This window comes from Erpetoichthys calabaricus, chromosome 6, assembly GCF_900747795.2.
Source record: "Erpetoichthys calabaricus chromosome 6, fErpCal1.3, whole genome shotgun sequence".
NCBI classification, from domain to species: domain Eukaryota; kingdom Metazoa; phylum Chordata; class Cladistia; order Polypteriformes; family Polypteridae; genus Erpetoichthys; species Erpetoichthys calabaricus.
Window position 1 is genome coordinate 216,836,504 of NC_041399.2, and position 22,656 is coordinate 216,859,159.

A 22,656-nucleotide genomic window follows, 5' to 3' on the forward strand; every position below is an offset into this window, starting at 1 on the left:
GTCTTCAGAGTCCCCAGAAGGAGCCAATGACCTTCATTTTTTAAAGCGCCTTTCTGTACCAACAACATCTCAACGCTTTTTTACAGTAAATCCCTCCATGCTTGAACCTGCTTAGCCCAGCTGATCCTGGTCACAGGGCAATGCAAGATGGGAACCCACTAGGAATGGGCAGTGCCAACAGGGGCACCAATGGTGACCTCAACCTGCACACCTGGAGAACTGGCAAGGCCGAATGGCTCCAACAGGAGTGAATGTGACTGAGGACAAGCGGGCATCCTGTCCAGAGCTGGCACCTGACTTCAGCTCCAGCCCTGAGCCTGAGCCCATGCTGGAATGCGCACTTTGAAGGGATTAACAAATGTAGACCCCCCCTTTGGACCCCCCTGTTCACATTGAGACCACACATTCTGATGGAGCTGGCATTTGTTTCTTGACCTATGGCACATGCTGGCATTTTCTATTTGTCTTTCATTATTTCTTTTCCCCTTAAAATTGTGCCACAGCAATGGCTGCAATATGATGGATGATATTTGTGTGCCCCAAAGATGATGCACCGGAAACAGTTGCCAGCCACTCTAGCCCCCCTAGCACATGCCAACCTTCAGTCACTTTATTGTCACAGACAGTCCCTTCACACCAGATACAGATCTAGCTGGGGCAGAGTGCAGGGCGCTATATCAGATGACCTGAATCACACCATCATTACACATGCTTCTCAAGAACGGCCATTAGGGAAGGAGCTATAAAAATGGCACACAGGGCACTCCAAAGACTCGGGTTCAAACCCCAGCCCAGGACTGGCACCTTCATAGGTCTAAATTATCACCAACATCTCAAAGAAATTAAGGTTAAGTGAAGTCTAAAACTGACCCCATGTGTGCCCCCATCATAGACTGGCACTCTGCTACCCACCTTGTGCCCGGTGCCACTGGGTAAGGCAGCAACTCGCTGTAACCCCAAATGGTGTGAATGCCAAGCCACAGCTGCTCTTCTCCTTCTGCAGCGCCGGTCCACACTCCACTCCATTCATCAAGGAGGGGTGCCAGTCAAGGTGGTCCCAACAGGGTCAGGGAGCTCTCTGGAAGGTTCTTTTGGGTCATGTGGGGTCAAATGCTTGCTCCTAGAAAGATATCCCATCATCCCTTGTGCCTCTGAGAGCTGCTCCAGTCTTATATAGTGCCCTTCACATTCACTTGAAGGTATAAATTGCACCTCACCTGCCACAGGAGAACTTCTAGGACCCCCCCAACCCTGACACTGGCATCTGAAGCCCCTGCTGAGGTGGGCCTTATAGCGCCTGCATTAAGATTTGTGTTTCAAAGAAATGAGAAACTCCAAACAAGTGAGAGGAAGCCCCTGCTGTGAGGAGGAGGAGGAAGATACTGGTCTGGCCTCAGATATCCACTGCCAGGCTGGAAGTCATGCCAGTCTGTCACCATCAATCACTAGTGGGCACCGTGACACGACGACAAAGGACCTCCAGTCTGAGCAGGTTGGATTGCAGGTGAAGTTCATGGAGAGAAGCCTTCAGGTCAGCCATCGAAGCGAATCGTCGAAATACGGGAAGAGGCACAGTGGACGGAGGACGAGAAGCTCGAGGAGGCGAACCATCTGAGCGAAGAAGAGCAACATGAGAAAGAGAAGCCACCGCAAAGTGACATGGGGACAAACACGAGCAGCGGAGAAGTGGGCAGCAGACATCAACGTCAAGGAGGTGAGGACGGTGACAGCCAGGCTGACATCAGCACTCGTCTGTCACCTTCCAGGCAGAGACGTGGACAGGCGCCTGTGAAACCTGCACAAGGACACCCCCTCCTCCTCCCTTAGCTAAGGTGGGCAGCTCTGGTGTTCGGATACGGGAAAATGAAGATGATGGCAATGCCCTGGCATGAAGATTGGGACCAGAAAGCATGAAAGGGTTCACTGAAACGTGACAGGAACAACAAACTTCAAACATTTGTCACAGGGTCTTCATATTGTCAAAAACGCTAGCGGTGGCCTTCACAACTGCACTGCCAGTGCCCACCAAAGATCCAGAAGGGGGTCCGCATCTCCTGTTACTTAGATTGGGACGCCAGACTCAAAACTCACAGCTGGTGTGCACACGCACACTCACAGACACAGATACAGACTGGAGTAACCATGTCAGTGTACTTCACACAAGTAAGAAGATGAGGCACAAACGACAGGAGACCCCTCAGTCCGTCTGTTTGTCACTCGTTTGTTTGGCCCCTCATCTCGCTCAGGTCTGAGGGTCTCAGGGTCCTCTCCATGGCGCAGTAGTCGGCTCCAGACGCCCACAAGCACTTCCTGCCTTCAGTCCTGATTGGACCGCCATTGTTGTCCTCGACTCACCTTATGGACGTTCTTGAGGACTTTGAAGACCCAATGAGGTCCCCACGCCACCGAGTGTGACGCGTCCTTCACTCCTCAGATGTCCCTGGTTGTTCTCCTCTGCGCAGCTTCAAGTGCTGCCACATCCTTCTTGCAGTGTGGGGACCCCCTAGAGGACTCCAAGTGGGCACAGAACGCCCCTCAATTTCCATCCGTTTTGACCCCCCAGTGTGTGTGCTTGGACAGGGTCGATGGCGTGCTTGTCAGTCTGTGTACCGATGAGGAGGAGGAGGAGGTGTTTGCGTCAAATTCGTGTTTTCAGTGAGACCAAATCATCAGATTTTTCATTTTATAACTAAGAACGACGTCTCCAGTCGGGGGGGTTCAGAGCGTCACCTGACACTGAGAGTCACAGGGCCACATGCAGGAGATGGCAGGACATCACAGCAGCCATCCCCTTTCTGAACCCACGTGAGCCTCTGAAGACGTGCGGGGATGTGGAGCCAAGCTGAGCGGCGTGGGGCTCAAACCACGAGGTGACGCCACATTCCTCAAAGTCCCCCAAGTGCCTCACCGCTGCTGACGGAGGACCTCCTGTGAAGAGTCCGCTGTGCTTTGAAAATGTGGACAAAACAGAAGCCTTCAGAGTGCGGTGGGCAACCTGGTGGGACACAGCAGACCAAGAAAAGCTGAACATGACCTGCATCATTGAGGGCAGTGAGGGTCCTCTTACCATCAGGACCCCACTGGTGTTTCACACACCGCTCACCTTCTCTACAGGTCTACACAAGTTAAGGTCATTTATGGAACCTTCATGTCGATGCTTCTCTTAGGAACTGCTATGGCGTCACAATGAAGACCCTCTCTGTCACCTTTGTTTGTAAGAATGCCCACCTGAATTGTCCATCTTCAGGGTCCTGACAGGCCCCACAGAGCCACACACGTCTGAGCGACTGACACTCCAAAGGCAAGTCGACCAGCAGTTGTTCACACAGGGGGTCATGAAAGAATCCAGCCACATGGTGGGCAGAGGGGGCTTCGCTGCCAAGATCATAATCCAGCTTCTCAGACCCCCTTCTCTTCTCTGCCTGGCTCCTCGCACAGAAGCACCTCAGCTTTTCATGAGTCATATACTCGGGGACCCCCCACGGAAACTAAGGGACGTGCATTTAGGACTGAAGCCAGGAAGTCCACCTTTACACCTTTAAGAGTTGTGGGAATTGGGAACAAAACTACTGAGTCATGGAGCTGAAGTAGAACCTTCAATAAGGATCTGGATGAGATGTTGGGACAGCTGAGCTACTGGCTGAAGGACTGAGGGACAGATGGACTGAATGGTCTCCTCTAGGCAGTCAGATTCCTTATGTTTTAGATGAGGCCGACAGCGCCCCCGTCTGGAGTATTGCAGTAATTCAAATAAGACCTACTCGACTTTAGGCATAGAGCTCTTCTGGTCAGACTCGGAGATGTGACCTCGCACAATCAAACGCGCCTTCCAAGCTACATCAGGGGCCGACGTTTTGGATGCCATTTTGAAAGGGTCTCACAAGCTGATTTTAACGGATTAGGAGTACGCGCCGCCTTCTAAACTCCATTCCAGGTCCTGAATGAGTCAATTGATTGCCGTCAGGGCTCATTCGTTCAAACAGCGCACTTTAGTATTTAGAGTAACAGACCACCGGGTGTGTGTTGTAGGCTCCCTTCACGTGACCGGCACCCCGAAGACGCGAAATCGACTAAAGATCCGTTTGCTCGGCTCGGTGCGAAATAAGCGCATGCGCAATGTGCGGCATTTTGACATTCGAGATGCGCCTTTCCGCTCGAAGCCAATCATTCTTTACGTGAACTCCTAGAAATGCAGGAGATTTACGTAATGTGCGCGTGACAGCCGCGGCCGAGAAGGACCCTGCGCGGACACTTCGGTGGGCACCGTCCTCGCTCGTTCACCCTGCTAACGGAGATATCTCCGTTTACTTTGATCCGCCGTTACTGGAGACGCACAGCTGGATTTTTTGGCCGGAATCAAGTCAAGAACTGGGCAGAAGTGAATTTCCCACCTGTCCCTTCGCGGTCTGTTTTTACCACGCGCATATTAGCTTCACCTGTTTGTTGTCTGGTACAAATCTTGTAATCGATATTTAACTCACTTCCTATTGTCCAAATGACTTGACATTTTGCACACTTACTCACTTCCGATGACAATACATGAATCAATAATCAGTTTCACTAATTGATCAACTAATCCATGTTAAGAAATTATATTTTCATATGAAGAATAGTTCAAGATTTCACCAATAGATGGCGCCAGTAACTGCATCTTGTATGAAGATTTGTGCATATAAACGTCAAAGGAAGTCTTAAAATATCCAGCCATCCATTTTCCAAGCCGCTGAATCCAAACACAGGGTCACGAGGGCCTGCTGGAGCCAATCCCAGCCAACACAGGGCACAAGGCAGGAACCAATCCTGGGCAGGGTGCCAACCCACCGCAGGACACACACAAACACACCAAGCACACACTAGGGCCAATTTAGAATCGCCAATCCACCTAACCTGCATGTCTTTGGACTGTGGGAGGAGTGTTAAAATATTGATTAGAAAATGATACTAAAACAAACCCAAGACTAGAAAGATGAAAATTATATATATATATATATATATATATATATATATATATATATATATATATATATATATATATATATATATATATATATATATATATACTTTTTAAAAAACACGCTTATATTAAGTTAAAAAGTGTACTAAAAAGTAAAAAATAAGTCTCTCATACGTCACTCGTAAAATAAAAACGTGGGCGCTTTTCATCAATCAACATTCAAAAAAGCGAAGTGATGTATATATAATCCTGCCGACTATACCAAATTCTATCTATCTATCTATACACACTGTATATATTTTTTTTTATTATTTTTTTTTTTTGGCTTCAATCCCAGCGCATCTTCACGCCGCTCGTCTCCCTCCCTGGGTGGTGAAAGGCTGACCCCTTCAGGCCGCACTCGTGTCGTGCACCCGCTGCGCGGTTTTCATTGCCGCTCTTATTTTTGGCAGGACTCCCCCTCACGCTATGCCTCGTTTCTTACAACTCTCTACAATCCCATAATATTACAATTCGGATCACAGAGCGAACAGGTAGCTGCCTGGACCCCTGAAGCCGATCTGCACACTGAACTGCTGGGCACTTTACACGGTCTGAAGACGCTGCTCGAGCTGACACATAATATCGTGCATTAAACAACGAACTTTGCTCTTATTAAAACGCGTTTCAGGTTCGAAGACATCCATCCTTCCAGTTCTGAGCGGTCAGAAGCCAGCCTGGGCACCGTGCTGCTTATTCAGGGGTCTTCTTACCGCGTGTTCTTCAGTTATTGCGTAGATGTTACTACGTGGTCAACAGCCTTATCCAAAGTGACTTCCAAGATCAGTTTATTCTGTTTTTACAGCTGGACCACAGGCAGTTCGGATAATTTGCTCCATCTTCGGTTTGCACAGTGAAGAAGACCCTGAGTTTGGGGTGTGAGTGGTCCACGTGGACCTGAATAAAGTAACGTTAGGAGGGGGGGGGGGGGAGTTATGATACGGAGACAGCACGGCCGCCAGTTTGGGAATCAAAAGGTGGCGACATTAACTACTGGTTCATCATATGACCCTAATGCCGAGTTTTTAACTCCATGTGAAAAGTAAAACGCAAAATACACAACGACTAAAAGAATAAACACCCTGGGCTATGACGATGGACCTCCGAGCAGCTATAAGTGCTGCTAATGCTTGGTCGCGAGAACCAATCAAAACACGGTCCGCCTTTAAGACCCGCCCAAGAACTGCAAGAGCGGGCCAATCACGGCTCGTATCAGCTGCGGAGACTCCAAACGATCGGACCCGACACGCAGCTCGTTATTTCAAACCCAGGACTGACTAACCGAACCTGCCATTTTTTCTGCTGTTATTCATTTCTTCCGTCATCTTTACGCTTATTATTGTCCTTTATGGATTTCTTTGTTTTTTTCTATCACTGATATGTTTAAGGCAATGTCATGACGATCGTTTGTTGCCGTGTTTAGGTTCACTCGTGTTATTTATTTTTGGTTATTTTAAACCAGCAGTATATGGAATATGTTATATTTATAAAATGAATGTGTATAATCGTATAACAACTGCAAATACATGGAATGCTAATAGTTCAGTGAAAATGATTAAATATATGATTATAAGCATCTAATATTTTAAATGTATGGTTATTATGTGCTAAATATGTAAATGTCATTTAGATTCTTTACAAAGTTTGACGGTTTGTATGTATAGTTTAACATAAATTGCCACCTTTTTGCAATTTAAATACATTTTTTTTCACGGAACCTTATTATACCACATTTGTATATGTTACATAATTATAAATAATTACTGTATAGAAAACATGTATAGCTATTTCATGATAACTGTACACTTATTTAAATATAGATTATATTTTTGCTATATAGATGCAGTTTAGGGTGGCTTGGTGGCGCAGTGGGTAGCGCTGCTGCCTCGCAGTTAGGAGACCCGTCCGGGTGTTCGCTTCCCGGGTCCTCCCTGCGTGGAGTTTGCATGTTCTCTCTGCATCTGCGTGGGTTTCCTATAACACTCCAAAGACATGCAGGTCGGGTGCATTGGCGACCCTACATTGGCCCTGTGGGTGTGTGTGCGCCCTCCGGTGGGCTGGCGCCCTGTGTTGGCTGGGATTGGCTCCAGCAGACCCCGTAACACTGTAGTTAAGATATAGCGGGTTGGATAATAGATGGATGGATAATGATAATAATAATAATAATAATCAAAACATTTAGTTTATATTGCACCTTTCTCAAAGTGCCTGACACGTATTTGAACAGGTACAAAAGGAATAATAGCACAGACAAAGATCAAATTAATAACATTAGATACAAACACATACCAAATATTAAAAGCCAAAGAACAGAATAATACAAGAAACACCGAGTTCTGAATTAAAATAAGAAACAACACACAGGAAAAAATGCAAATAAAGAAAATACTAGAAGAGAAATGACAGCAAATAATACAATTTCTGTTTTAGGGTTACATGCAGGAATAACAACTGAGATGTTGAATTGTCTGTCTGGGAAAAAAGAACTTCACTGATTTTGTAGTTCAGTCTCTTCAGACCAGCTGACAATAAAACAAAACCAACAAAAGACACACAACTATAATATTAGGCAGCATTATAGATATTAATACATCACCGTAAGGCAATCCTGACGAGCCCCGAAACAAGGGGGGTGTACTCTTTGTATGATTTGGTACTGTGTCACACACACACAGATAGATAGATAGATAGATAGATAGATAGATAGATAGATAGATAGATAGATAGATAGATAGATAGATAGATAGATAGATAGATACTTTATTAATGAAAGGCACTATATAATAGATAGATAGATAGATAGATAGATAGATAGATAGATAGATAGATAGATAGATAGATAGATAGATAGATAGATGAAAGGCACTATATAATAGATAGATAGATAGATAGATAGATAGATAGATAGATAGATAGATAGATAGATAGATAGATGAAAGGCACTATATAATAGATAGATAGATAGATAGATAGATAGATAGATAGATAGATAGATAGATAGATAGATAGATAGATAGATAGATAGATAGATAGATAGATAGATAGATAGATGAAAGGCACTATATAATAGATAGATAGATAGATAGATAGATAGATAGATAGATAGATAGATAGATAGATAGATAGATAGATAGATAGATTTCCAGACACACACACACACAGACACGATTGGCAGCTGTCCGTGAATCTACTGGTACGCGTTTCAGCGGTTCTGTGCTTTTGACTAAAATGCACTGTTATTTTATGCTAAGTATATAAACATGTAAATTTACAACATTTACAAATATTTATTTTTGCCATGTATCAATCAAACCACTTTCATTCAACTCATCGATTTAAATTCTCTGCTCTCCTGTGAAACCGCCGTAGAGAAACCCCCTGACCGGCAGATGGCAGTAAAAGATCGTTGAGTTGGCTTTGGCCGATCGTACAACTCTGAAAACAGGGGGCGGGGCGATGCGGGGCGGGAGCGGCGCAGTCGCCCAGCAGTCCAGGAAGCGTCTGGATTAGTGGAGAGGGGAGCGGGAGCGGTGAGTTCCTTAACGCCATGGACAGAATCATTAAAGGTGCGTTTTCTAATTAGTGTCAGTCGATGAGACGCGGAAAGCTCGTTTGTTGTCTCGTTTCGCGTTTCCTTCCGTCCTCTTAACGTGACGTTTACCGCGTTCACGGGCCCAGAGAGTCCTCGGTGTTGCCACTCGTGACTCGTCTTCCTACTTCGGTGTGTTCGCGTGATCAAATCTCCGCAAACAGGCACTCTGTCTTGGCAAGGCCAATAAGCTGAATTCTTTTCCACATTCATAATGCATGTGGCATAACAATGATGCAGGTTATAAAAATACAGTAACATTTTTCAGACGCTGTTTGAATGCCCAGGTTCATTGATTTGTGTTCGGTTATCACGTTGGAGAAACGATGTTGTTTTTTTTCAGACGTGAAAGCCTCGCCGTCTTTATTTAAAAGCTGCCTAAAGTCACATGAAGAACGTTACGTTAAGTACTCAGTGCTGCTTTATGGGGTTGTCACACAGATATCAGCTTAAAAAAAGAAACAAAATGTGACGAGGCCGGAGTCTGTTTAAGCTGTAAACTGGCTGTGCTACTCATCTGACACGACTTGAAATCAAACTAATCACAGTAGACTTCTGCTTAAACATTTCCTGTGCACCATCTACTGGAATGCATTTAGAAACGTGTGTATTAATAAAATGAACTGCATTTATCATTCCAACAGATGGACGCATCATCAACATTAGTTCTAATAAGATGCATTACTTATAATATTGCTGATGCGCCATCTGTTGGAACAATAGAGACACAGGAACCCAATGGATACACAGACACTTGCCCTTTTAATAAGGTGGAGAAGCGGTTCCTTATTTTACTGGACTGCCTTTAAGTGATGTGTCGGCTGCACACATTATTATTATTTTATATCTGATTTCAGTTGCCTCATCTGTAACAGAAAGTACCTTTATGGTAATTAATGAATTAATTAGAAATGCTTGTCAACCTGCCATGGCTTTGTGATGCCTTGCTCCAGTACAGCAGTTATATTGATTTGCTTCCAGTTCTTTAAGAAATGTGACTTACCTGCACAGCATCAGCGGAGATGTAACGGGTGACCACCTGCTTTACATGGCTGCCGGGCCTCCTTACATGTGCACAGTCAGGGCAGCAGAGTCTTCAAGGAAAACAAATAACAGGCAAGAAAGTGAGGGGAGAAACATGAACCTTTTTTTTTTTTTTTTTTAAGTCTATCCCTTAACCTGCTCACCCCTTTAACACTAGAATTATCAGAGCCTACGAAAAAACTCGTAGATCCAGCCCACCTTAAATCCGTTCGCACCTCTCTGTCAGCGTCTTCTGTCCTGTAAATGTGCCGATAAAGACAAGCAGCCTGCTATTCCATTCCCCACCACTGCCGCAGAACGAGCACAAAGTTCTCCCAGCTCATGACTTGATTGATTATGTGGGAGTGAAGTGCTGGAGTTTGAGTGGAAATAATAGATTGTTATTTAGAACACATGCATTTCATGTGTGTTCCAGTTCTACAGTAATCTGTGTAAACACATTGTTAAAACAGAAACGTTTTTCATATTTTAGTAGTAAATGACATAATGTTGGCATAAACTACATAATGTGTGAAGCCTGAAGTCCAAAGATCAAATACACACTTTCACAAAAGGCTCAAACACGATACAACAGCTTCCGTGGCGTAGCGGTAAGATTTGCTGACTTATAATCAAGAGTCCCCGGTTCGATCCCGACTGACTCCTGTATTTGCCGTTTTCAGTAGTGAGCTGCTCTTATTGTTAATATTATACAGTACACACATACATTTGGTTTGCGGTGTACATTTATAGGACTTGTAAAAGTTACCTTTTTTTTTATTCTCTCAGTCACGATCACGATACATTACTACCACCCTAGGGATCTGACGCTGTTCGTGTTTATCTGAAACTGGGAATAACTGGAGATGTGAGTGGTGTTTTGAGGCAATGGAACTCGACCTTCTCTGACACACAAATGCTGGCGAATCTGCCTCCTCCGTATCTCACCGTCACTTGATTTTTTTTTTATTGAGTGTTCCTGCTCACGCTGAATGGACAGGTGATTGGCAGGATGACGCCGGACCTCACCCCGTATCCAGACAGTGCCATCTTTCGCCTTTACGCCTGGTGCAGTTGCGTCGTTCTTATATGTGAGTGGACGTTTCTTGCCAGGTGGGCTTGTGTTCTCTTTCTCCGATCTGAGTTCCCCTCTGTTACAGCTTTATTTGAAAACAGCAGTGTCAGATCGGGGCGAGCGTGAACGCGACTGAGAGAATAAAACTGAATGAAAAAACGCTAACCTTTACAAGTACCGTACATTTACAGCGGCGGTTACATTTGATTTGAGTCTGTATGTTTTTATTGTATAAGAGTAACAATAAGAGCGGCTCACTACGCAAAACGTTTATTTTGGGACACGTGAAGACTCGAACCCGGGACCTTCTGAATAGGAGTCAGCAGCTGTAACTGCTGTACTACCCAAGAAATCGGGATAACAAGCAACACCAACCTGATTTCTTTTATTATAGTCTTGAATAAAAGCACACTTGTTGTGTTCTACTTGTGTCTTTGTGAAAGTGTGCACAGCAATCCCTCGCTACTTCGCGGTTCACTTTTCGTGGATTCACGACTTCACGGATTTTATATGTAAGCATATCTAAATATATAACGCAGATTTTTCGCTGCTTCGCGAGTTTCTGCGGACAATGGGTCTTTTTACTTCTGGTATTTGCTTCCTCAGTTGGTTTGCCCAGTTGATTTCATACAAGAGATGCTATTGGCGGATGGCTGAGAAGCTACCCAATCAGAGCACGCAGTTAAGTTCCTGTGTGCTGCTGATTGGCTCAGCGACGGAGTGCTGCATTAACCAGGAAGTCTCATCTCACTCATTCAGCATTAACGTGCTCTTGCTACTGCATTCAGGGGATTATCACCTTCATCGTCATCATTTTTACTGCGCAGCATATTCATCACCATCATCACGTCATATATAGCTACGTGTACTTCGCTATACAGTAAGTGTAAACTTATCTACCGATTTCATTTTGCTTAGCAGTTGTCTCTGTTATTAATAGAGTAAAGGGTGGGTTGTAAACAATACAGGGAGGGTTTAAAAACGTCCAAATACACGTTAAATAATTAAATAAATATGGTGTCCCTACTTCGTGGAAATTCAGTTATCGCGGTCGGCCTTGGAACCTATCTCCCGCGATAAGTGAGGGATTACTGTATTTGACATTTGCACTTGAGTCTTCACACATTATACACTTCATGTCTACATTTTGTCATTAGTACTAAAACGTGGAAAAAGTTTGTCTTGTAGGTTTGTGTTCAACATTTCCTGTCATCCTGCACTTACACAAGACACGTCACATGCTGGTGTTCTGAGTAACGAGATATTTTGTTAGCCTACAGGTACCTGACTCCTCCTCTGGCGGCGGTGGGGGGGTTGGTGGTATAGCAGGCTGCTTATCGACACATTTACAAGACAAAAGACGCCGAACAGAGAGGTGCGAGTGGATTTAAGCTGGGCCGGATTTCCGCATTTTCTCGTAAGCTTTGGTAATTCTGGTGTTCAGATGCTGGCTGGCGTTTACATCAACATGAAGTCACATTTCTGGTTTCATTTGCATGCACAGTTTTGCACGTTTGTGTTTTGTGCACAGATGTGTTTGCAGGTCTCCACTATCGTTTGCCAGTTTTCTCCAAACCCATACTGGTGATGAATTTCATCCCGTAGACCTTGGCACCGGTCCAGCACAGAGCCCATTCACTGGAAATGCCAGTTAACCTGTGGATGTGGGAGGACAACTGGGGGGCACCCTGGCAGAACACATAAACCCCTCCAGGGTGTGGCATTCCATGAGGCAGCAGGGCTAAGCGCCACGCTGCCCAGGGGATGCATTCCATGTGGTTACTTTAAAATGCAGAATAACTTGTGACAAAATCACAAAATGTTAACGCATTCTGTACAGAAGGTTCTGATTTCTTTTTTGAAGCAGTAGACGTTTGACTTTGACCCTGCCAATCCCTGTGTTTCTTCACACCTGACTTGTGTCATTTATTCAAATGTGTTTCTTGTGTTTCTGTAGATGTTGGGGACATTCAGTCCAGGCTGTTTGATCACAAGCCGGTCCTCCAAGGGGAGATTCGCTACTTCATTAGAGAATTTGAGGTTTGTGATTTCTGTTAAATATGGCGGCTCTGCAGTCCGTGCCCACCGCTCTGCAGCCTTTAACAGTTTCCATGTTCATAGGAGAAGCGAGGCCTGCGGGAGAAGCGGCTGCTGGACAACGTGAACAGTATGGTTAGTGAAGTCGGCGGCCGAGGCCTTCCTGAGCTACAGGACAGCATGCAGAGCGGCACCAGTGCGGTTTTCATGAGACGTGAGTATGCTGGCATCTAAAGGGACCTTCTGTCTTCTTGAAGCAAGTCCAGTGTGGTGGGTGAGTGTTCAACATGTCGAGTTCAGGTGCCCCCTTTAGCTTGCTGAGCACATGTGAGATCCACGCTAATGGCTGTGTAATCCTGGAGTAAATGGTAGCTGTTTACTGAGGTGGGCAATGCATTCTCGACTACGTGTATGTACAGGAAACTCAAAGGATTCAGACCCTTGTTTTACTGATTTCATTTGAAGCTCATACATTTACCACTTCTGCTCCTGAATCTACACTTAAATAACCCATAAGGAAAAAGAAAAACATTAAAGGTTTATTAAAAACTGCCAGGTATGCAGGCCCTTAACTCAGTGCTTTGTAGGACCCACTTTGGCAGCAGCGCCAGCACCAATCGTGGTGTTCAAGTCACTACAAGCTTTGTACCCCTGGATTTGGGCAGTTTATCTCACTCTCCCTGGCAGATCCTCTCAGGATCTCTGATCGACTGGATGGGAAAGCTTCTGTAAACTGCCATCGTCAGGTCTCTGCTCACATATTCTGTGACTGTGCCACTCAAGGACACTTGGACATTTGTCCCAAAGCCACTCTAGCACTGTCTTGGCTGGAGGCTTCAGGTCATTGGACCGTCACCACAGTCTGAGGTGACGTGTACCCTGGAGCAGGTTTTCTGCAAGGACCTCTCTGTATATGGCGGCATTCACCCTTCCACCAGTTCCAACCAGTCTCCTTCTCCCTGCTGTTAAGAAACACTCGCAAAGCGTGATATGATGCTGCTGCCGCCACTGTGCTTCATTGCAAGGTTGGTATTAAGCAGGTGATGAGCAGTGCCTGGTCTTTACCAGACATCTTGCTTGGTGTTCTTCCCACAGAGTTCGATTTCTGCCTCATTGGACTAGAGAGTCCTTTCCCTCATGCTGTCGGATGTCTCTTATTCAGGAGTGGCCTCCATCTCTTCACTCAGCCATAAACCCCCGATTAATGGAGTGCTGCTAAGATGATCTCAGCAGAGGATTTCTGAAGCTCTGTTAGAGTGGCCATTGGGTTCTTGGTCACCTCCCTGACCAAGGCCTTCCTGAGTAGTCTAGATGGTTCCAGGTATCTGTCATTTCACAATTATGGAGGCCACTGTGCTCATGAGCTTTACACATGGTTTGATCCACTTGGCCTGATTTGTGCCTCACCACAGTTTGATCACCAAGGTCTACAGAGAGTTAGTTCACTGGACGTCATGGCTTGGTTTTTGTCCTGACATGCAGTGTGAATTGTGGGACCTCCTGTATATAAATACACAGGAGCCGTTCTAAACATTCAGCTTGTCACAGGTGAACTCCAGAAACATCACCACGAGAATTCAAGCAAACCGAGTGCACTTGAACCCAAAGTGGAGAGCCACAGCAAAGGGTCCGAGAACGTACTGGAAGGAGAGATTTCAGTTTCTGAGTTTTAATGAATTTGCAGCCCATCCTGTAAGCCTGTTGTCACTTTGACGTTACGGGTTATTGATTGTGGAATTTTCAGATTCTTCTTTAAAATTAAATTGACAGCATAATGAAGTGTGGATAAAGTGAAGGGGTCTGAACCCTGTGTGTGTGTGTGTGTGTGTACAGTCTATCACTCTATTATGTAAAAACATCCTGAAACGAGATGTGACTTTTTTTCAAGAGATTTTTTCCCAAGTCCCGCAAGATGAGACTTTGGCCATGAGATTTTGTTTAAGTCCCGCCCTTCTCTCAAACCACACCCACTCGCGGTTCTCTCACCTCTCATTGGTGTGAATGCTTTTATCAGACACACTCACTTCATGCACTCTCAGCTCTTATAAATTTTTACGTTTTCCTCACTTTAAGTTCCCAATTAAAGAAGACGTATTCTGTCCAAATCTTATTGAAGAATTTCATCCCGAAGGGTTATCAACAGTCAATCCTCGCACCGAAAAACAATGAAGTCAAACGAATTAACACAAAAATTGTCGATCGGTGACACATTGGTTAAATATGTATTGATAGACTGTGCTGAAACAGTTGGTGGTGAGGATGAGGAAGATGAAAACTTCAACTTTCGAATCCCATAAATGCCAATAGGGACTCTACTCCGTTGGGCCCTTGAGTAAGGCCCTTAACCTGCAATTGCTGAATGCTTTGAGTAGTGAGAAAAGCGCTATATAAATGCAAAGAATTATTATTATTATTACAATACCATGAAGAATATCTACAACCGTGGTCTTCCACCACACGAATTATTGTTGACAGAAGGACACATCGTAATGTTATCGTGTAATTTATGTCTGAGTGATGGGACAAGATTATTGAAAATTGGTCAAGCAATTCTGACGGGTAAAATGTGAACAGGCGACAACAAAGGTAATGGAGTCCATCTAACATGAGACACCACAGGAGATCTCGATATGCCATTCGTATTTAAACATTTACAGTTTCCTGTTAGAGTAACTTTGACAAAGACAATTAACAACTCACAGGGACTAACATTCGAAAAAGTCGTTTTATTTAATAGAGAGAAAGAAACGAAATTCACTCACCAGCAGTTAGTCACAATGAGAGTCCGATCACAGAATCAAAATTCAGTGTGATTTTGCTGAAAAGTTAATTCCAAATATTGTTTTAACTGAAGTTTTACAGTAAAAGTGTAAGTTTAAAAAGTATTTGTGTGTTGATTTCAAAGCCAAAAAGAACAAAGACGTACAGTGGTGTGAAAAACTATTTGCCCCCTTCCTGATTTCTTATTCTTTTGCATGTTTGTCACACAAAATGTTTCTGATCATCAAACACATTTAACCATTAGTCAAATATAACACAAGTAAACACAAAATGCAGTTTTTAAATGATGGTTTTTATTATTTAGGGAGAAAAAAAATCCAAACCTACATGACCCCGTGTGAAAAAGTAATTGCCCCCTTGTTAAAAAATAACCTAACTGTGGTGTATCACACCTGAGTTCAATTTCCGTAGCCACCCCCAGGCCTGATTACTGCCACACCTGTTTCAATCAAGAAATCACTTAAATAGGAGCTGCCTGACACAGAGAAGTAGACCAAAAGCACCTCAAAAGCTAGACATCATGCCAAGATCCAAAGAAATTCAGGAACAAATGAGAACAGAAGTAATTGAGATCTATCAGTCTGGTAAAGGTTATAAAGCCATTTCTAAAGCTTTGGGACTCCAGCGAACCACAGTGAGAGCCATTATCCACAAATGGCAAAAACATGGAACAGTGGTGAACCTTCCCAGGAGTGGCCGGCCGACCAAAATTACCCCAAGAGCGCAGAGACGACTCATCCGAGAGGTCACAAAAGACCCCAGGACAACGTCTAAAGAACTGCAGGCCTCACTTGCCTCAATTAAGGTCAGTGTTCACGACTCCACCATAAGAAAGAGACTGGGCAAAAAACGGCCTGCATGGCAGATTTCCAAGACGCAAACCACTGTTAAGCAAAAAGAACATTAGGGCTCGTCTCAATTTTGCTAAGAAACATCTCAATGATTGCCAAGACTTTTGGGAAAATACCTTGTGGACTGATGAGACAAAAGTTGAACTTTTTGGAAGGCAAATGTCCCGTTACATCTGGCGTAAAAGGAACACAGCATTTCAGAAAAAGAACATCATACCAACAGTAAAATATGGTGGTGGTAGTGTGATGGTCTGGGGTTGTTTTGCTGCTTCAGGACCTGGAAGGCTTGCTGTGATAGATGGAACCATGAATTCTACTGTCTACCAAAAAACCCTGAAGGAGAATGTCCGGCCATCTGTTCGTCAACTCAAGCTGAAGCGATCTTGGGTGCTGCAACAGGACAATGACCCAAAACACACCAGCAAATCCACCTCTGAATGGCTGAAGAAAAACAAAATGAAGACTTTGGAGTGGCCTAGTCAAAGTCCTGACCTGAATCCAATTGAGATGCTATGGCATGACCTTAAAAAGGCGGTTCATGCTAGAAAACCCTCAAATAAAGCTGAATTACAACAATTTTGCAAAGATGAGTGGGCCAAAATTCCTCCAGAGCGCTGTAAAAGACTCATTGCAAGTTATCGCAAACGCTTGATTGCAGTTATTGCTGCTAAGGGTGGCCCAACCAGTTATTAGGTTCAGGGGGCAATTACTTTTTCACACAGGGCCATGTAGGTTTGGATTTTTTTTTCTCCCTAAATAATAAAAACCACCATTTACAAACTGCATTTTGTGTTTACTTGTGTTATATTTGACTAATGGTTAAATGTGTTTGACGATCAGAAACATTTTGTGTGACAAACATGCAAAAGAATAAGAAATCAGGAAGGGGGCAAATAGTTTTTCACACCACTGTATAACGCAATGAATACCAACAAGGCAACATGAAAGGTTATTTACTTTCAATTGATTACGTTTTACTATGTGGTACTACGGTTAATTACTCGCTGTAATGTAAAATAGTTAGGTCTATTATGCATAGGTAACAATTAACACGAAAATAACAATCTGTTTAAGTTGTACATCTGCTTCACCATACGCGAGCGGCAGAGCCGTGAAGTGACTAATGCGTAGTGCCCACCTGGGGGTTGGCAAGTGGCGGCAGTGTATCTATATGAATATCTACTTATATATCTCTCTCTCTGTATACATACAAGTTAAATGAAAAGAAATAAACGCATGAAATATCTCACTCTGTGTGTAATGAATCTATAGACTTTACTGAAATAAATGAACTTGTCAATGATTTTGTAATTTTTCGGGATGCGCCTGTGTATTCTGAATGATGAAATGTGTGTCTGTCTGTCTGTAGCAGCAGAGTCCTCCATGGTGTGCTCAGTGCTGTTATTCAGTTGTGTGTTTACACCTTTAAGAGATGACTTTACTCCGGTGAAGCACCTGACGTAACTTTAGGATTTTGATTTCTTTTCAGTGGAAGCCGCCAATCACATGGCTCAGAGGATCCTCCAGAGGGACTCGGTCAAAGAGCAGGTATCGGCACACATCACTCATGTACAGTCAGTTGTTGTTCTTGTTCTTCTTCTTCTGTTTTCCTTCCATCCATGCAGTGTCGTAACCCACAGTGAACCTGTCCTTGGTGTTGAAGAGCCCGCGTTCGGCCTAATATTACATTTGTTAAGCTCCTAATGGAGGACCCCAATGTCCTTGACATGGCGAGGTGTGCTGTGCTCTAGTCCACTGCCAGGGTGATTTCATGTTTTCCACAGCCCAGTTCAGACTCCGTACTTATCAGATTTGCATATTTTTGATTTCTATTTTTTTGGCACATCACACTGTTCAGCACTGTACACAACCCCCCCGCCCCCCCAGCCTCAGAGTTGTAGGTTTGAATCCCAGCCTGGTCACTTTCGCTGTGGAATTTTCAAATTCTCCTTTCCGTGATTGCAGATTTTTCTTAGGGTGTCTGGTTCTCCTTTCACGTCCCCCGGAGATGTGCGTTTTTTTTGTCAACTGCCGAGTCTATATTGGGCCCTCGGGGTCTCTGGTAGTGGCAGGTCAGGTTTAGTCTTCACCCTCCTCTGGACTGATTGGCGTGTTGCTCCTGATGCTGTCACCTACGACCCTGTAATTGGTCTAAAATTGATGGAGGCTGGCAAGCCAGTCAGGATCAGGAGTGTCAGGCAGGCCACAGTGACGGCAGCCATTTGTTCAGCTACTTTCTTAGTTGGTGACACGTTAGGGCTGTTGACGGAGTTTTGCTTTTTTTCAATTCAGATCCCTTAAGTGTTCCCTTTATTTCTTAACCACCAGCCCAACATCAAGAAGGTGCAAATCTTTGGAATCTTAAAAAGGAAGTCAATTGAAATGAAGGAGGATTACTTCTATCCCATTAGCAGCAGTAACTGGTTACTAATTAAAGAGTTGATCTACTTAAAAATAATAATAATTTTGTTTTTTTCAGTTACTTGCCCTGCTTGTTTGTAGTGTTGGTTGAGGGAAAAGAATTGTAATCCCGTGTTCTCATTGAGCCCAGAGATCACAAGAGGCTTCAGAGGAGACCCACCTTGAACCGCAGTGAGCCCCGTCGTACACTCGCCGCGCCTCAGACACAAATGGTTTGGGCTCAGATCTCCTTAAACGAAGCCCTTCTGCAGTATCCTGTAATGTGGGACAGAGAAGTGCACACCAATAGCATCGAGCTTTCACACCAAACGCCCGCCTCTCCTGCTCACTCATTGGCCACTTTGATGTCTCGGCCGTATCAGCACTGCAGGGCGCCATCGGAGAGTTAAGGGTTAAAGAAACGCGAGTGGGAAGCCGGCCAGGCATTGAGGTGCTTCAGCGAGCAGAGGGCCAATTCAGAGGTCTGCCCCCCGTGGTGACCAGTGAGAGGCGCTGGGGGCTTCACGTCCTAAACTCCAAAATGCCATTTATGTGCGCCTTTCTGGGTTAACAATATCTTGGACAGAATGCAAGTTTCTGGGATGTTACACACGACGTGGGCTTGATGTCATACAAGGAATCTGGGATCTTTTTATGCAGGTTTGGATTTGGTTTGCTGCTGTTTGTTGTTGGTCTCCAATTATGCCAGGATTGATGGGCTCGCTGCTCTCCATGACAACATGTGAGAACATTCCATGAAAGGCGCCATACTCGCCTCGTAGCTTCTCCCTTAGCGTATTGACCTTGTTTCACATGAACACAATCCTGGAAGCCTCAGCAATGGTGGGCTGCACACAGCTCATGTCTGCTCCAACTTCTCTGCTACTGTTTTCCTGCAGGACTCGGGTTAAACAGGAGCCGAGTGATTGTTAGCGCCCATAAACAGCAAGGTCATTTGGGTGAGATAACAACACCTAAACCAGTGAAGGCACTGGCAGTTAAAATGGATGAAGGCGTACAAGCTGACCGGTTCAAGTCGGTGTCACACAGCAGACGTCATGTTGGGTTGTGTACTGCGAGTGTGGATGGAGCCAGCCAGCTTCATGTGCAAAGAGCCCAGCGCACCTGACCTGTAGCACCTCGATGGCCGCAAAGCAAAAGTTCAACGACCCTTAAAAACACAGACCGCTGCTGGCTTATGACGGGTGACGTTATGTGTCGCAGATGTTTACTGTCAGGGTCTCCATTTCTTACCTTGTGTCTTCCACAAGCCCATCCACGCTCTCTTATGTGACACTTGATGGTGACGCTGGACCTGGCGCTGTGTTAGCCGATTCCTGAGGTACCTTGTGGTAGTTGCGCCCGTCCACCCCATCAGCTCTCCAGCTGGCGTCTCCCTGAGTCGCTCCCTCTTGCTGGCCATGTGAAGTTCTTGTGCTTTCTCCTACGAGTCCCACGTGTGTATTCTGTTCACATGCATCACACACTTGGAATACAATACGATGAGTCGTCTTCTATATAAACGTCTACGCGTGGAAGTCCGTCTGTCTGTCTGTCCGCAGCGGACATGTGAGGCTACAGCACAAAGCCCCAAGAAAGTGACTGTGTCACCAAACCGCCGAGGACAGCGAACCTCGCTTAGCAGCTAATACACAACCGATGCGACTGATTGAAGTGCCAGACTCCATGGCTTCTAGGACCCCAGGCTTACACGGCTAGCATTTAATAAACTGTAACGACATTGTTATCACCCCGTTACACAATATTAGAAATCGTCCTTTGTCATCACTGCCAACAGCAGGTGAGTCACAGATACAAGAATTGTCATTTTGAGCACAAGAAACTGGCTGACTGAAATCCTGCTGCCCCCTGGGACCCGAGTTGGACACCCCAGCTCTGGATACCCAAGGAAAGCCTCCTCCTCCACCTCCTCTGCTTGTGACCGTTTGCTGTCACCGTTGTCACATATAATGGCGTCATTCATTTTATGTTTCTTTCTGTGCAGAGTGACGGTCTGCCGGCGAGCAGAGAGAAGTACCAAAGCGAATGGGAGGAATTCATGAAGGAGCAGACGCGCAGGAAGGAGGAGGTCGATGAGGAGCATGCCAAGGCCGTGTCCCGGCTCAGTGCCCACTACGGCGAGCTGGAGAGGGACTTGGCTAAGTTCACCACCTTCTGATCTCTGAACTGTCACCGCTGAGACGTCACTCGAGTGCAGCGATCCAAACGGCAGCACTGATTTGTTAGGTAACAGTGAGGAGAGGAAGCCTAAAAATGTACCCGGTGGACGCAGGATGCCAATAAAGAGAGGACTGAGGTGTGATGGCAGAGTGTGGCACAGACCCGCAGCAATGGGGAGCTCCAGGTAAATGCAGATCATGGTGCCAGAAGTGTTGTGTGCCATCCCGCTGTGTTGACTGCCAGTCACTGCAGCTTAGGGTCAGCCATCACATGTCATTCGTTAACTGTGTGCGTCACGTTCAAGGAGGGCAGCGATAGCAGAATGGAGTGGCGTCTGTTAGTAGACGACGTTAAGGCAGCCCCTTTAATGCCACTTTACAATCTCGGCCCTGATATTCTTGTGGTGGCCCAACAGATGGAGGATTCCAGTTCAGCTCACGTCAGAGTGGCACACTTGTTGGCCCGTCGTTAATTACGGCTGACGTGTGGCTTGTTGTAATTCAAAATGACTAAACCTGAAATTCTTCAAAGTGCCACCCGATGGAGAGTGCAGGTCTGTGACTCTGACCACAGTGGGGCTTGTGGCCCCACCATATTGAATCACTTGAGTGTGTGGGTGGCACAGCCTGGGCGGGGGGGGCGTTTTTAACGTAACTGAACCCCTAAATGTGTGCATCTGCTCACCGCCAGCATGACGCGTCACCAAGCCACGCCTGGCAACCCCGTTCAGGATTCATTTATTTGTGTCAGCACCTAGAAGTGCAAACCTGGACTGCTAAGAAATACAAAGAAATGGAGCGGGCAGTGCCAAAGGTGGCATCACTCACGTGGAGCCGTGAAGCAGCAGGAGTTGACATCAAGTGTGTAGGTGACGTCTCTGATGGAGGAGCCCCTCTGGTTTGGGTGGGTGGTCCGTTACGCTGATTTTAGTTGCTGTCGCTCCGCCCGACTCGATGTAAATGACTGGCAGATGGGGTGGTGCCGGGTGGCTCTGCCCCACTGCTTGCACTGCCACCCTTCGCTGGGGTTTGCCAGACCAGGACGAGGTGGCGCTGATGTCGGGTGGTTTTCTGCTGCGTTGTCTCAGGTGGTCCACATGCTGCCCTGCCCGTTTTTCCTTCTTCATTTATTCATTCACACATGAACTGGTTTTTACTTTTACAGTCATCCACATCATGCCACTGTGCCACTGCACCCCCACTTCTACAGACAGCAGGTACCTCAATGTGTGAGCCAAAGACTGAAACACGCAAAATACCCAAATTAAAGGCCCGTTTGACACCGTAAGTGAAGTCGCGCCGCCTGCCTGTCTGTGTGAAGGTCGTCAGCATCACCCATCGATCGGTGCCTCTCAACGGGACATTCGAAAGGCGTGGGCAGTGCGCCCTGTTTGAGGTGACGAGGAGTGAACTTCACCCACAAGGAAGGCGGGTGCCAAGTGTCAGCAAACTGTGTGCCACCGCTTGCTGCTTTTAAGGTATTTCAGTATTTGTGTAAAACAGAAGAAGCGGAACTTGATGGTGACGTCCTGCTCTGTGGTTAGCCATGCAAGTGAGAGCCAATCGAATCGATTATATAGCGCCTTTAACAGCTGCCTCGTGGAGCGGACGGTCACTGATGACACACCAGAGAGTGGCCCATGCAAGTAAGAATTTCACTGGACCCTGCAGAAGTGACAGTAATGACTTTTAAACCCACAATTCTGATTTTTATTCTTATTTAACAC

The 22,656-nt window shown here is 45.5% G+C and overlaps 1 protein-coding gene across 1 annotated transcript; it reads left to right on the forward strand.

Annotated features, from left to right (window-relative positions):
• The first annotated feature begins 8,457 nt into the window (after positions 1–8,457).
• Positions 8,458–21,074, forward strand: bloc1s5 (biogenesis of lysosomal organelles complex-1, subunit 5, muted). The gene is made up of 5 exons (XM_028790845.2): positions 8,458–8,559; positions 12,638–12,720; positions 12,802–12,931; positions 17,839–17,897; positions 20,755–21,074. The coding sequence occupies exons 1-5, from the start codon at positions 8,541–8,543 to the stop codon at positions 20,926–20,928; spliced, it is 465 nt and encodes a 154-aa protein (XP_028646678.1). The 5' UTR covers positions 8,458–8,540; the 3' UTR covers positions 20,929–21,074.
• The last annotated feature ends 1,582 nt before the right edge of the window (positions 21,075–22,656 follow it).